This window comes from Ascaphus truei, chromosome 9 (genome assembly GCF_040206685.1).
Source record: "Ascaphus truei isolate aAscTru1 chromosome 9, aAscTru1.hap1, whole genome shotgun sequence".
Taxonomy (NCBI): Eukaryota; Metazoa; Chordata; class Amphibia; order Anura; family Ascaphidae; genus Ascaphus; species Ascaphus truei.
The window spans coordinates 31603461-31620354 of record NC_134491.1 but is presented as its reverse complement, the minus strand read 5'-3'; the positions used below and the strand labels follow the sequence as shown (position 1 = coordinate 31620354).

General features: G+C 44.2%; 1 protein-coding gene across 3 annotated transcripts in view; it reads left to right on the top strand.

The window, feature by feature from the left end:
• The window catches only part of UBR1 (ubiquitin protein ligase E3 component n-recognin 1), a 108751-nt gene that overhangs the window by 7725 nt on the left and 84132 nt on the right, over positions 1 to 16894 (top strand). For all 3 annotated transcript variants that reach the window (XM_075614280.1, XM_075614279.1, XM_075614281.1), the window contains exon 2: positions 16388 to 16644. In XM_075614280.1, coding sequence (XP_075470395.1) covers positions 16388 to 16644 — 257 coding nt within the window. The remainder of the gene's footprint in view (positions 1 to 16387; positions 16645 to 16894) is intronic.

The window sequence follows — 16894 nt, the reverse complement described above, 5'->3', positions numbered from 1 at the left end:
ATGAACTCAGTTGTTTTAGGTACATATCTGCAGGCCTTACACCATCCGCAAGCATATGAGCCCTTGGGTTTCTGATCCAGCCAAGTACCCCGTGGCTTGACTTGAAAATGGCTTCTCACTAGGATATCCTTCAAATTATGACTTCTCCTACTAGTGAGTTTAGGAGTAGTTGATAATGCCCCTTTCAGGTCAACATCATATAGGAGGATGTGCCAGTGTTTGTTGAGGATACGATAGATCGAGCCCCACTGGTCACTGAATGTTCCAATAAACCTTATAGGTTTATAATCCCCCCAGGGTTTACATTGGCTAGAAGCTGTGTTCTTGTAGTATTTAATGCCCTCTTATAGGCTCATGTCAGACTACCCTTTGAATGTCCTCGTTCTAGGAATCTGTTTGTCAGTAGATTAGCTTGTTCTTTTGAACTCAGATAAGGTTGAGCAGTTACGCCGTACACGCAAATATTGGCCTGTTGGAATGGCTTTTATAACATGTTTCGGATGTTGACTCTCTGCTCTAAGTAAGCTGTTTGTTGCAGTACTTTTTCTATAGATAGTGGTTTCTAGTTTCCCTGATGTGTCATTGAAGATGGTAATATCCAAGAAATCTATACTTAGAAGACTCGAGACAGTGGTCAGTTTCAAATTGTGTTGGTTAGTGTTTAACAATTTGACGAATTCATTTAAAAGGTCCAAGGTCCCTGTCCAAAGCATAAAAATATCGTCTATGAACCTTACCCACAGATCAATAAATATAGTGTATGATACCAGGGCATCGTTTTCAAGCTAACTCAGAGAAAATATTACACAACAGGGCATCCTTAAACTATTTCATGGGATTTTTTTGGGATCCAAACCTTGATCATCTTCCTTTTCACACCAGATGAAACAGAGTTGCAGCACACTGGGGGAGACCAATGTACCATACAGTAGACTCAACTAAAGTATCTGTTGGAGGAAACCTTGCAATATTGAGGGACATTGACAATCTTGAAATGGGTTTAGTGCTCACTGACCAGGCCCTTGCTTCGGCTAGTGGTGCAGATGGTGACGCTGTTAGTGAGGAACAGGTAGGTAGCTGGGTAACAGAAGGGGAAGCAGGAGGTAGAGGTAGGCCAGTTCTGAGCTGACCCATCCCAATAGATTTGCCATATTGATTGAAGATATTGGGAGTGTCAGGGCAGAAATGGCAAGGCTGAGGGTGACTGATTCCTCTAGCAGCCAGGGGAATAGTTCCTACAGCACAGAGGGAACTCTGGATGCTCAGATACCAAGAAAGATTGTGGTGGTAGGGGACATCCTTTATTAGGAAGGTAGATAGTGTAATTTGTTGCCATGACCGCATGAGCCGACCAGTTTGTTGCCTCCCGGGTGCTTGGGTTTGGCACACTGCAGATCGGGTAGACAGATTTTTGGGAGGAGCTGGGATTGACCCGGCGATCTTGGTACATGTTGGCACCAATGACAAAGTTAGAGAAAGATGGAGGGTCCTAAAAAATTATTTCGGGGATCTAGGCCAAAAGCTTAAGGCAAGGACCCCCAAGGTAGTATTTTCTGAAATACTACCAGTGCCATGCGCTACCGCAGGGAGACAGTCAGAGATTAGGGAGGTTAATGCATGGCTAAGAAATTCCTTTTCTGAGAGGTGCCATCTTTATTCTAGGGACAGATTGCACCTCAATGAAGTGGGATCTTCTGTGCTAGGGGGGAGAATGTTGAAAAGATTGGAGGAGAGTTTAAACTAGGATGTAGGGGGGAGGGGAATGAACCAGATAACGAACTAAATCGAATAAATGAGGAAACAAGGGCTTATGGAGTTGGAATGGGGCAAGTGCGAGTTTGACAAACAGCGAGACACCCATATTAAATACAGATAATACTATAAAACTTCAAAAGATTAAACCAAGTTGGCGCAGAAAGGAAGGAGCAGATAAGATAATAGTACAGGCTGAAAAAAACCCTGAAATGCATGCTTGCTAATGCAAGAAGCCTGACAGATAAAATGGGGGAGCTTGAATTAATAGCTGCAAGGGAGCAGTATGATATAGGCTGCCACGTACGCCACCCAGTTAGCACGCGACCTGCATATGGGACAAGGGTTAATACTGCCGCTCACAAGCGCTCCCACCTTTCACCTCTGCAAAGGTCCGTCAAATGGACATTAACTCCTCTTCAGGATAAATACACAGATCGCAATCTGCCCCACCCTTCACCTCCGCAAAGGTCCCTCAATTGAGTTGTATCTCTCCTCAATTCGTCCCAATATACCACCGCCACGAACAGCACACAAGTGAACACGTGACTTAGATATGCAACCAGGGTTAATACACATGGCTACTCTAGCCACCCCACCTTTTATCCCCTGCAAGGAACCAGTGAGTTAATATTAACCCCTACTCAATTGCAAATCCTAACTATCCACTGCCACCACCTGGAAGTATGCAAATACTATAAGATGTAAAATTAATATTTGCCAGGACCCCATGTCCCTGTTTATTATAGAAAAAACTATGTACATTATCACACCAAAATCAGTTGTAGCAACATGTGTCCGAATGCGTAAATGACTCTCTCCAGAGCGTGCACCAGTTCATTCAGAGCCCAAAGCATTACTTATTAAATGTCTTAATATATATAAAAATACAGTGCTTAAGTTACAGAAAAGGTGTTACAATAAACATGCAGTTACAATGAAATGCAGAACAGCTTCTGAAAATAGAAGGGGAAAACATAAAAGAAAACCTATACTTTACCAAATGCCGTAGATTTTCCCCCAAAGAAGTCACTGGTAAGAGACGATGAAATATCCCGTATCTGGTCTCAAATACACCCCTGTGGACATCTGATTTTCAAACTCCTTTTCCCAGACTTAAATACATTCTTTCCTTATGGCACCGGCATAAGCCCACCCCTCCTAGAGGATGATTTGAAGCTGTTCTACCCAGACCATGTCTATAGAACTTGATTAAAACAATTGACACCTTGAGTGGGCTATCCAGGATGGACCCCCGCCCCCAGTAAGTCCCTTTGAAGTTCAGAGCAGAGCAAAGAAACAGTCCTGATCTGTTTCAAACCCAGCATTTTGTATTTTGTTAAAACAAGTGTAGCTCATTAACCCCTCAAGCAATAAAGGGGATTAAACGACCTAATAGCTCATGATATTATCATGACACAGGCATTACTGAAACATGGTGTAATGAAACTCATCGCTGGGCAGTTAATTTAGAGGGTTATTCCCTTTTTCTGAAGGATTGAGCAAATAGAAGAGGTGGCGGAGTATGCTTATATGTTTAACTGGATCTAAAACCTATTACAAGGCAAGATGTTTATGAAGGGAATTATGAAAATGTAGAGACTTTGTGGATAGAAATTAGCAGTGGAGGTAAAAGTATAAAGAAAATGTTTGTATGGATATGCTATAAACCACCAAATATCTGTGAGATTAAGGAAGCTAAAATACTTTTGCAAATGGAGAAGGCATCAAAACTAGGTCATGTTTGCATAATGGAGAATTTTAATTATCCAGACATAGACTGGGTCAATGAGATTAGCATTACAACAAAAGGAAACAGGTTTTTGGCGGTGCTTAAAGACAATTATAGGGCCCAAATTATAGAGGGACAATACTGGATTTGGTAATATCAAACAAGGTAGAACTAATGGCAAATATTCAAGTCCTGGAACATTTGGGTAACAGTGATCATAATATGGTCTCATTTGAAATAAATGATCAAAAAACAGATTACTTGGGTTCAACAAAGACCTTACATTTTAGAAAGGCAGATTTTAATAAACTAAGGACTAATCTACAAGTAATACATTGGGATGATGTTTTTGCAGGGAAAATGTAGAAGATAAATGGTCAGCCTTTAAAACTTTGTTAGAAAAGCACACTTATTAGTGTATACCCTTGGGTAATAAGTATAAACGAAATAAGTCAAAACCAATGTGGCTAAATAAACAGGTAGGGGAGGAAATGGAAATGAGGCTGGCGTTTGGATTCTTTAAGTCAGTAGGGACGGATACATCGTATCAGAATTATAAGGAATGTAACAAAAAATGCAAAAGGGCAATCAAATTATCAAAAATGGATAATGAAAAAAGGGTTGCAATAGAAAGTAAGATCAGCCCTAAAAAGTTCTCTAAGTACCTTAATAACAAAAAAATGAGAAAAGAAAATATAGGACCCTTTCAGTGTGAGATGGGCAGGCAGATTATTGGAGATAAGGAACAGGCAGAGGTATTAAACAAATTCATTCTCTGTGTTAACCAGGGAAGAATCATTTTCAATTGTAGTGCTGCAGGAGGAAGCCACAACTTCCATATTAATGAACAATTGGTTAACTGAGGAAGTTCATAGGCAGCTTGAAAAAATTTACGTAAATAAGGCAACTGGCCCCCATGACATATATCCAAGAGTTCTCCAGGAGATTAGTTCAGTAATAGCCAAACTATTACATTTAATATTCAAGGACTCCATTTCCAAAGGCTCAGTACCACAAGATTGGCGTAAAGCGGATGTGGTGCCTATATTTAAAAAGGGAGCTAGATCACAACCAGGGAATTACAGACCTGTAAGCCTGACTTCAATAGTGGGGAAACTACTTGAAGGTTTAATACGGGATAATATTCAGGAATACCTAATGGAAAACAAAATTATTAGTAATAGTCAGCATGGATTTATGAAGGATAGATCATGCCAAACTAACCTTATTTGTTTCTTTGAGGCACTAAGTAGGAATTTAGACTAGGGTAATGCAGTTGATGTGGTCTACTTGGATTTTGCAAAGGCTTTTGATACGGTTCCACACGAGGTTGGTGTACAAAATAAAGCAAATTGACTCAGTAAAAATATATGCACCTGGATTGAAAACTGGTTGAAGGACAGACAACAGAGGATTGTCATAAATGGAACTTTTTCAGGTTGGGCTAAGGTCATGAGTGGAGTACCTCAGGGATTGGTACTGGGACCCCTTGCTTTTTAACATGTTTATTAATGACATTGTGGTTGGCATCGAGAGCAAAATCTCCATCTTTGCTGATGATACTAAATTGTGAGCAGGATGTCGTTTCTCTCCAGAAGGACTTGGAAAGACTTGAAACTTGGGCAGGTAAATGGCAGATGAGGTTTAATACAGATAAATGTACGGTTATGCATTTGGGAAGCAAGAATAAACAGGCTACTTACAAATTAAATGGGGATAAATTGGGGGAATTCTTGATGGAGAAGGATTTAGGAGTGCTTTTAGACAGCAGGCTTAGCAATAGTGCCCAAAGTCATGCAGTAGCTGAAAAGGCAAACAAGATCTTATCTTGCATTAAACGGGCAATTCATGAAAGGGAAGTAAACATACATATGCCCCTTTACAAAGCATTAGTAAAACCACACCTTGAATATGGAGTACAATTTTGGGCACCACTCCTTAGAAAAGACATTATGGAACTAAAGAGGTGCAGAGAAGAGCCACCAAATTAATAAAGGGGATGGACATTCTAACTTGTGAGGAGAGGCTAGCTAAATTAGATTTATTTACATTTGAAAAGTGGCGTCTAAGAGGGGATATGATAACTATTTACAAATATATTCAGGGACAGTACAAGGAGCTTTTAAATGAACTATTCATCCCATGGGCAGTACAAAGGTCTCGGGGCATCCCTTTTAGGTTGGAGGAAAGGAGATTTCACCAGCAACAAAGGAAAGGGTTCTTTACAGTAAGTGCAGTTAAAATGTTGAACTCATTACCCATGAAGACTGTGATGGCAGATACAAAAGATTTGTTCAAAAAAAGGTTGGACATCTTTTTAGAAAGGAAAGGTATACATTGATATTACCCAAATAAGTAAACATGGGAAGGATGCAGGGAGTAATCTGATTATTGTTGTTCAGGAAGGAATTTATTTTTCCCTTTGAGATATCATTGGATGATATGACACTGGGGTTTTTTGTTTGCCTTCCTCTGGATCAATAAGCAAGTATAGATAGATATAGGATAAAGTATCGGTTGTGTACATTTAGCATAGGTTGAACTTGATGGATGTCTTTTTTCAACCTCATCTACTATGTAACGGTTCCTCCGCAACCCTCCCCCCTTTGAAACTCATACCCTTACACACTCTGCTTGATTGCATGCCTTGAAAGGGAAAAACCCAAAAAATGCTTTTATTACAGACGGTATATGGGAATGGTATAATGTTACTGGGCCCAAGAGCTAACTCTCTTGGACCCTTATACACGGAGCAGGGGTAACCAAAATGGGCTTGACCTTTATTGTATAGCTTGGTTACCCCCCTCCCGTCACAGTCAATAATTGGCATTAGCACCTGCTGTGCGATACGCTTTCTGACCAGCAGACTTAGGGAGGATTTGTTCCTGTAAAGTACACCTAGTTTGGCATAGGTTTTGGATGTCAGGGTATCAATGTGCTTTCCGAATGTTAAGTGGGAGTCAAACCATATGCCCAGGTATTTAAAACTAGTAACCAGAGTTCGGGTGGTGTTAGCGTTGGTTCTGATCTGGCGCTCAGTCATTTGAAGCTTTAAAAATTTAGCGTTGGTCCCAAATACCATTATTACAGCCTTGTCAGTGTTTAGAAACAGTTTGTTTTGGGAAATCCAATTTTCGAGTCTCAAAAAGTCAGATTGAAGTATGTGTTCAAGTTTGGAGAGGCTAGGGCTGTGTGCATATAAAATTGTCATCCGCATACATGTGTTGAAGCTCCCTTACAAGCTGTAGGAAAATCATTGAACACTGAGAAGAGTAGGGGTCCCAGAACAGAGCCTTGCGGCACACAACAAGTGATACCCAAGGGGTTGGAGTTAGAGCTTGAGAAAGAATGGAAGGGTACAGAGGTTTGTCAGATCTTGGGATTTATTTACTTAAATCTGCTGGCTGCAAAACTGAGCAAAAACAGCACCATGTTTATCACAGACAAAGGAATGCCGCTGGTAGCAATAGGAGACTAGTACATAACCCCCACATGTATCTGTAATACAGATATTTGTTTGCCAGGAGTAGTCACAGCTGTTTATGTTGATCTCATCATTTTCTGCGTGTTCAGCAATTCTGCGTTAAAAAAAAAGCTAAAGCCATTAAAAAGCTTGACTAACGATACAGAGAGCAGCGTTACCCTGTATACTTCATGCTAATATTCTCTGCTGTGTACTGACATCTGTTGTACACTGATCTTTACTCCATCTTTTATGACTCAAACTTAAATCTTAGATAGGGGTGGTGAACGCCAGTCCTCAAGGGCCACCAACAGGACAGGTTTTCAGGATATCCCTCCTTCAGTCCAGGTGGCTGTCAACGACTGAGCCACCTGTGCAGAAGTAGGGATATCCTGAAAACCTGTCCTGTTGGTGGCCCATGAGGACTGGAGTTTTACACCCTCGTCTCAGGGGTATTTCGATATACACTCATCCTGGGCGAAAACGGCTTGGCCAGAAGTCTCCATTAAAGTCTATGGGAATTTTTGTCAGAAAACTGCCCAAATGGCTGCGCCTCTGTATTTAAAATAAGTCCCTCTAGACCAGGGGTGTGCAGACTGGGGGGATGGCGGTTACAGCGGCCCCCGCGCTGCCCTTATTTTAATTAAATGCCGGGGGACCGCTGTAAATTCCCTTACCTTGACTTGGGGCGATGAGATCCCATGGCAACCCGGTGTCAAATGACACCGGAGTCGAGGGTGGGGGAAGAGTGCAGGCAGGGGGGCGCAGACTGAAAAGTTTGCGCACCCGTGCTCTAGACTGTAAACTCTTCAGATCAACATTTCCTTATATTCACTTTTATGTCTAGTGTGCTCTCTGTATTGTCATCATTTTACTGTAAACACTGAATGAGAAACTGTTAAACTAGTTATCAAAAGGAGTTTATACTTCTAACGTGCACAACAAAACAGAAAATGAAGTACAGGAACAAACGGTACTACAGTATAAACCGAAGGAGCTCGAATTAAGAGGACGTGCACTAGAGTGGAAAAGCAAAATGTTACTTCTCTATAAGCTCCGCGATACTGGTGTGAGGAAAGCTGGTAATGGGGCGTGGTACATAGATGGAGGCTAGAAAAAGCAAGAAATATATACAAAGGGAAAAATAAAGATTAGCTGGGGACAAGGGGGGCAAAAAAGTAACAACAAAAATGGGGACAATGTATATGGGGGAAACCCCATTTTCAGGCCCATTCCCACGTGTTCTAAATAACCACAGTCCTTCCCTAGAAGGGCCATCAGCCTCTCAAACCAGCATAAATAAAGGAGAGACCATTTGGGGCAAAACGGCAGAAAGCGCGATCTCAGACATGCCTGTCATGGCTGCTGCATAGAAGTGTAGCTGCCTGTAATGGTAGGAGACTCGCGAGCGGCAGATAAAGGCCCACGGTGATGACATCATCGTGTCACTTTGTGTGGAGATACGACGTATGCTGAGGGGATCCAGTTGTAGTCCTGGAAACGGCATCTGATAGCACCACAGAGACGAGCATACCGAACTTCGAGACCAGGACACCCAATCAGAGAATATAAAAAGCGGCAAAATGGCCATTGCATTAATACAATACAAGTATCAGCATGTAGCTTGCTGTACAAAATGAGAATACACCAGGAACCATGCCTGGCTCGAATGCATTAAAGTACAGATATAAACAGATATAACAATAGAGCGAGAAAGGGAACAAATCACATTAGAGCAGCACAGAGATAAGGAAGGCAGAGATGTGCCAAGATACTGTCTAAGGCCTCGGGCTTGGTCAGCGCTTATGCGCTGACCCGTGCTGAGGCGTGCTGCTGCTCGGAACTGAGCCCCTGCAGCCGCAATGAGAGCGGCTTTAGCAGGGGCCCGCGCACGCTTGCGGAAGCATGTGGCTCACCGAGTCTTGAAAATTTGACGCTTGCTGGAGCGCAGGGCCGGTCACGTGAGCGGTTCGCCCAATGAGGGTGAACCAGCTCCGTGACGTCACTGGCCCGCCCCCTGACGGCGCGCTGTCTAAGGCCAGGGAAAGCACCCGCTTTCCTTGAGCCTCAGCGCGCCTCAGCACTGTCAAGGCACTATGTCCGAGGCCTTAGGCTAAGGCCCCGCTCCCAGAGTCAGCGCACCCGCGCTGCTGACAGGCGGTGCGCTGAGATACACAGACCGCGATCTGCGGTCTGTAGGGAGCGGGAGCCGGAGCGGGAGGTGGGCGGGAGGTGGGAGGTTTGACCGGGAGGTGGGCGGGAGGTGGGAGGTTTGACAGGGAGGGGGGGCGTGGCTTGAGCGGAGGGACCCGCTACTCTCCCCCCCCTCCCTCCACGGACTGCAGGACGGAGCTGCTACTCTCCCCCCACTCCACGGACTGCAGGAGGGAGCTGCTACTGTCCCCCCACTCCCTCCACGGGCTGCAGGAGGGACCCGCTACTCTTCCCCCCCCCCCTCCCTCCACGGACTCGGGCTGGAGCACTCTACATACACACACACACACACACACACACACAGGCAGGCACTCACGCACTCATACACACACACGCGCGCACACACATGCAGGAACTCACGCACACACACACACACACACAGACAGGCACGCACACACACACACAGACAGGCACGCACGCACACACACACACAGGCACTCACGCACACAGACAGGCACGCACGCACTCATACACACACACACACATACAGACAGAGGCAGGCACGCACTCAGGCACACACACAGACAGGCACTCACCTGCTTTCACTCCACACTCCTCCCCGCTCCCCGAAGCCTCTCCTCCTCCCGCAGCCTCCCCTCCCCATTGGCTCACAGCCACACCACGTGACGCGTCGAAGCTAGGAAACACCATTCTGTGGTGTCTCCTAGCGGCTGACGCGCCACAGCGTGTGATCAGCTGTGCAGCCAGTGGGGACCGGGACCGGCTCGCGAGGATTCCCCTGCTGGTGGGGAACTCGCGACATTGCCGCCCGCGCCAACGAGCGCAGCGGGACCGAGGCCTTAGTCTCGCATAGCACATAGAATACCTGTATGTGTTTAGTGAAAAGAGATGCCCAGGGAAGAAAAGTCTGGTATGCCGTAAATTGTACCGGCAGGTGTTTCATGAGAAGGAGGAAATAAGCTCAAAGGGCTCATCTAGGCTACACCAGTGAAAATAACCTATAGGCAATGTATATCCATAATGATCTGGTCAGAGCAGGGAACTTGGTAGAGGTGGGAGAAGCTCACAGGTCAAGGAAAGGATCGCGTGCGTGGATATAGCAGATAGTATGTAGGAGGGACCAGATAAGGTCAGGGCACAGCAGTCAGAAATGAACAATAACCGGTAGACCAGGATGGATCAAGGCATATATAAAAAGGTAAAGATAAAACAAATCAATGTCATGGAAGGATAAGCAGTCTCAAACACAAAATAAGGCACATACAGCAAACATCTTTCGACATATTGATGTACACGCCAATGCATTAGGAAGACAAAAGCACTACTCTGTAAGGCACCTCACACCCGCCAACAGGCTAGGTGGGGACCGCCTACAGAGAGCAATTAAAGTCCAGCTCCTTATTAATACCACAAGGGATCAAAGTATCCAGCCTTCTGATCCTTGTAGCCTCTTTCTCAAGCAAAATGTTAACAGTATTGCCACCTCTCCTGGATTTGGTTATGCTATCAATCACTTGATATTGTAGTTGACTGGCATTATGCCCTGCCTGTGTGAAACGAGCCACTGGGACCTCCTCTGGATTGCAGCCTTATGCTGTCAAACCATATCCTTGACCAGTTAGGTATGTGGGAGAGATCACCAAAGTCCACAAGGGCATTTAATTAGACCATGTTTTTGGAGAGACTGGTGAATCATTTGTTGATATATTTCTGACCAGTAGGGGGATGGGTGACTTGGCAGCCCTTTCACTCCCACATGGAGAACACGAGCAACACTGAAAAGTACCAAATTTAAGTTGCCCTAAAAAGGTCTGATGAGATTCTCTAGTCCCCAGGTCAGCCTTAGGCTGCGATTATACTAGCTCCCTCAGGGCGATGTGCTCGCTGACACCTGCACTGCATGCAGGAGACATCAGGAGGCTTCAGAATATCCTTCAGGGTCTCATTCTGTGGAAGAAGACTCCAATGTTTACGAATGACTCTCTTAACCTGTTCACTGAGTGTGCCAAAGGTCGAAACAAAGGGAACTGAATGTCCCCAATTCTTTCCGCATCTCTCCCCTTCTGGCACTCTTACTTTCTCCTCACGTGCCAACTGACTTCCTCTCTCTTTCTTTGTCTGCTTTCTGTGTAAGCTTTATAGCTAGCTAACTCTCAATATGATGTCACCGGTATGATGTCACGTGCCAGATATATAGCCTACCAGGTACAACCCTCAGGGGCTGACTTACTTAGAGAAATTGTAATAACTCATGGAATTTATAAAATAGAATGTATCCAAAAACAGACACAAACCCGCTACTTGATCTCAGGAAACATCATGTAAAATGTGGTTGCATATCTTTAGAGGTGACAAATCGCTTTCCAAACTATATAGTAGATGTGGTCCCACATGGAACCTCACTCTCATAGCCGCTCCCCTATATAGTTTAGGCGTGCATAATGAGACGCACAAACAGACATTCTGACATATAAGATTTCCCTTGCAATCAGCAAACTAGGGTGCAGCTTCCTTTGCTATTGGATAAGTGTTCTCCTTTTGTTCTTGAAACCTTCAGCAAAGTCTAGGACGTCTGCTGGTGTGTTGGTCTGATTAGATCAGGGGAGCGCAATCTTTTCCCCGTGCGCCCCCCCCCCCCCCCCTGCCGACTGTCCCCTTCTCCTCGCGCCCCCCTCTTTACTTTGGATAAGACGTTCTGACGTCACGTTGCCATGGCAACGTGATCTCACATTACCCGACATGGCTTTCGCCATGGCGACGCGTCACCAGAAAACGTCGGAGGTAAGGGAAGGGAAGTTACAGAGGCCTTCTCGGCTTCCCCGGCATTTAATTTAAATTTATTTATAAAATATTTTACCAGGAAGTAATACATTGAGAGTTGCCTCTCGTTTTTAAGTATGTCCTGGGCACAGAGTTATGATGACAAATAATACATGGTTACATAAGTGAATAGGGTATACATTATATACAAGACATAGCATGCACAGTTATAGATAATATTATAGGCGTATGTAACAGTTACAGACCAGATTAAAATGTGAGACAGCTTTGGTTTTGAAAGAACTTAGACTGGTGGGGGATGTGAGTGTCTCCGGTAGACTGTTCCAGTTTTGGGGTGCACGGTAAGAGAAGGAGGAGCGGCCGGATACAGGAGGGCCCCGGGTATACAGCGGGTTCCGTTCCAGGGGCCCGCCGTATTGTGAAAATCGCCGGAAAGCGGATCCGGCGATTTTCAGTTGTTTGCATGCGCAAATCGGCATTTTCGCCGTTCTGCGCATGCACGACCTATGGTCTGCGCGCGCAAACTACAGTATGCGCACGGAAACTACGGTCTGCGCATGCGCGCCAGGCGCAACCGCCCGTTCTGCGCATGCGCGACTGAGAATCCAAGATGGCGGCCCCCTTCTCGGTGCCGGCGTATCGCCGAGAAGCGGGGCCCTGCTGTACTTTGCTGAACCTTGGGACCATGAACAGTCTTTTGGAGTCAGATCTCCGATAAGAGCTGCATGTGGTAGAGGTGAGAAGATTGTTCAGATAGACAGGTAGTTTACTGCCTTCGGGAAGCGCGCACCCCCCCGCAGAGAATCTCGCGCACCCCTGTATTAGATAATGTTTATTATGATCTTTCCTACGCTATTCTTTCCAATTTTACCAGAGAAACCGAGGCTGTCCTTGTTAACAAAACTTGGTTAAAGCAACATTTTGTCTTGCGCGTTCTCATGTTTCAATATTCTCTTTACAAAACCATTTTTTTAAATGCTCTGATATCGTTTTAAAAATGTGTTGCTGGATCTAAGGGGTTAATGCAGTTGTGCTACCTGAAGCCATAATACACCAGTATTATGACACACTGCTTTAGATTGTAAGCTCCTGTGGGCAGGGTCTCCTGTTGCATTATGTTGTAATTTTGTTATTGCCCCATTGTGCTTTATTTACCTTGTATTGTAAAGTGCTGCATATACTGCTGGCACAATATAAATAAAATGATACATACAACTCTGTTCATTCTACACTCTTAGGCCGAGTCCAAAGAAGGACAGGCCGCACTGAGCCGTGCGGACGCTCAGCGCTGAGCCCCTACATCCTCAATGAGGATGCCTTGAGAGGGGGCTCACGCGAGCGTCCGCAGGCGTGCTGAGGCTTTGGAATTTTCAGCCGACAGCCAAGCTGTTTTTCAGCGCGCTGTCGGCTGAAAACATCCAATCAGCCTGAAGCAGCGTCGACGTTGACGTCAGTGCGTTGCGGGCGATTGACCCAGCGACGTCACTGCCCCGCCTCCAACCACCTCCCCCCCCGGCTCCCCCCCGGCTCCCTTCGCGCACGCTGGCTCGCCTGCAAGTCCATGGAATTGCGCAGATTTCAGCAGGCGAGCCTCAGCGTCAGCGCGGCTCGGAACTCCTCACCCCTCTATGGCCCCAGCCTTAGTGTGTAATATATATTGTATCTAATCAGAAAAGTCATTATCCTGGACAAACAGGGCAGTTGGAGCAATCCGAGATGCCTTGGGTCCTCCTCCCGGGACGCTTCTTGCATACCTCCGCTCTCTGTTGATAAGGTGTCACAGTTGACTCTGAACTATGGTAATAGCAGCTCCTGTCTAGCCAGGGAGAATTACCCTGTGCTAATCAATTGTTTTAATGCCACAAGCAGGTTAATGGAGAAATACAAACTCTCCCATTCTGCAGCTGTGTCAGAGTACATCAAGCTTTTTCTATACACACCAGTAAATATAGACCCTGACATTTAACTTCTGGTTGTGTATAGCAGTTTTCACCTTGCATCGGCAGCAGTGGGATGCCAGGAAACCTGCCATCACTTCCGGTAAATTCCCCTGTAATTGTGCGCTGCAAGAACAAGTTGCAGTGGATAACAAGACTCTGCAGGGAATAATAGTGTGCATGTTTTGATGATTTTCACATTGGTCATGTCTGCAGTTAAGGATTCAATAGCTTACACATTAAAGGGCCAGTCCCTCCTGGGACCAAAGTGCCCTCATGCCAGTGTCATGTCTAATAGGTTATTGGCACTATTTTCTTATAGAAGTATTTTTTAATTTCTTTTGTAATCTTTTAATGTATTTGTGGTAACCATTTGCTTTTAAGTGTTTTTACGATCTTCCCCTATTGTTGGTTCTGATACAGTATGAATTTGGTAAACTTTTAAATATACAGGTAAATGGTTGACGCACTTCCCCCGCCCCCCCCTTTTGTTTAAACATAATATGCTGTTATTTGCCATATTAAATTATGATATATTTAATACCATAATTACCAGATAAGTGACAAAATTAGAACCTATAAACCGGATGGATGTATTTTAATGGGGCTGTATTATTCTGCTGTGCTAGAGTGCGTCTTGCATTGTTCCATAGTAGATGAGGTTGAAAAAAGACATGCGTCCATCAAGTTCAGCTTATGCTAAATTTAGACAACAGATACTTTATCCTATATTTGTATATACAGTATTTTGATCCAGAGGAAGGCAAACTAAAGCCCCAGTGACACATCATCCAATGCGGCCTTATAAAGGGGAAAAATAAATTCCTTCCTGACTTCAAATAAATCCTCTCCCTGGATCAACATCCTACCAATGTTTATTTGTTGTATCCCTGGATACTTTTCCTTTCAACAAATATTTTTTTGAAGATATCTATTGTATCTGCTATCAGTCTCCATGGGTAATAAATTCCACATTGTAACTGCCCTTCTGCAAAGAACCCTTTCTTTGTTGCTTAGGAAATCTCCTTTCCTCCAACCTTAAGCGATGGCCCTGTGTTGGGGAGCAGCACTGCTTAATCTGGCCTTATGTTTGCTCTCAGAATCTGCCTTAAGGCACTGCAATTTTTATTTTATTTTTTATAGATACGCCTGCATGAAATATAAGTAATCTGTTACTGACATGTCTTATATTGATCACAGATCTGTTAACCTGAGAGACTTCTGTAACCTCAGATCTAGGACTTTTTTTTTTATGACCGAGAAGATTAATAATTGAAACCCTTTATGAACAGAGGGACCTCCAACACATGGCAAGGGATACCGAATAAATGAACAACCTGCTTAATATATAACCTTTATTTTTCAATTGATTTTCTATGGAGATGCAGAAACTCTGAATATCCAATAAGGAGAATGTAATTCCGTATATTGGTGTTAAAGCATACAGTATATTTGATTACTATATTAATTTGGCATTCTATAATAAAGCGTGACTATACTGACTCGCTTGCATTTCTTGAAGTCCAGTGATTTTGCTAAACATTACCCTGGAATCGACCAGGATCAAACAGGAAAATAGATGGGTGAGGTCATGACTGGGATGTGTTGCACCCAGCCAACCCTGGCAGAGGGAAATAAATTAGGGTGTGCCGCTCGCTGGCCTTTCTTGACGAGTAGGGCGGTGGTCCTAAATGGGGAGGTCTGCTGTTTACAAAGTCATGTTTTGCCCTCTTTGAAGATGGCCACCGGCCACCTGTTGGACATTCAGTCTGTAATGATGACCTCTTAGATGACAATTTACAGATTGGCTGGCAAGCAGCTTCCTGTCCGCAGCCATTTTCAGTTTGCGAATGTGCTGGTATGTCCGAGGTGAAAATCTCTTGGACTGATGGGTCCCCGGTGGTTAGGTAGAGGGGGTAAAATACAAAAAACTAGGGGTTGTTTAATTATCTCAATAGCATGCGCTCCTTTTTTTTTTTTAAATATACGTTTTCTAAAACCTGGTGCTGTTAAAGTGGTTAATTTATCAGAAAATATGAATGCCTTTAGAATGATTATTTAAAAAGAATAATAATAATAATAATAAAGCTGATGTAATACATTTGCAACACTTTTATAAACCCAGGACTTTAATAATCAGACCTTAAAGTCCCATTCTGTTCAGGAATGTGTTGGATCACCCTTTCTCTTACTGGTTTTGTGTTTTGATTTATTTTTTTAAAGTAAGTGAATGTTAGCCGTGCCTGTCTCTGGCAATGTTGAGAAGCTGGCGTGTCTTGGCTCAACAAGAATGTGGAATACTTTAAGTGTTTGGGAATCCAGATGCCGAGTGAACCTTGGCTCATACTTGGCTTTCTTTCAGGAACATGTGGTACTCCTTGTAATCCTACTAATTCCCATGGTACAATACAATAAGACCTTTTAAATATTAGTGGGAACCAATGATGTTTGTTCTTGTTTCTCTGTTGTCTAAGCAGAGCAAGCTCTAGATGGCTGGAATTCCGCAAATCCTTAACATGTACTACAGTGTTACTCCTTTCCCAATAGTGGTTGGACGACGGAGAGGATTTTGCCTCTGCCTTTTACCAGCACATGGCAAGGTGTGTCCCAGATATCTACAATGATGAGTTGCAGCCGCAATTGGAGACGCAGGAGGAGCTGACCCAGGTGTCTATCCTCAGTCCACTGGAGCGGTACCTGTTCGGCGAGGATCCTGACATCTTCCTGGAGAAGCTGCGGCAGAACGAGGCCCCTCAGCTCTGCGGCAAAGTTTTCAGAGGAGGGGAGACTACCTATTCCTGCAGGTGAGATTGGTGTAGTTAAGACCCAAGGACCCAAATGAGTGATGTTTGTAGGATCTGGTATCAAAATCAATGGAAATAATGTTTTGTAACAGTGAGAATCTTTCTTTTTAAGTCAATTATCCCTCTCTGAGATTTCCTTCCAATTAATAAAACTCCTTCCAAATGAGTAAGCTATTACAAGCTAGGGTTCAGTATGTAAGACCATTTCATGCCTGTTATAATAGCAGTACTTCCTGCATTACCACTTATT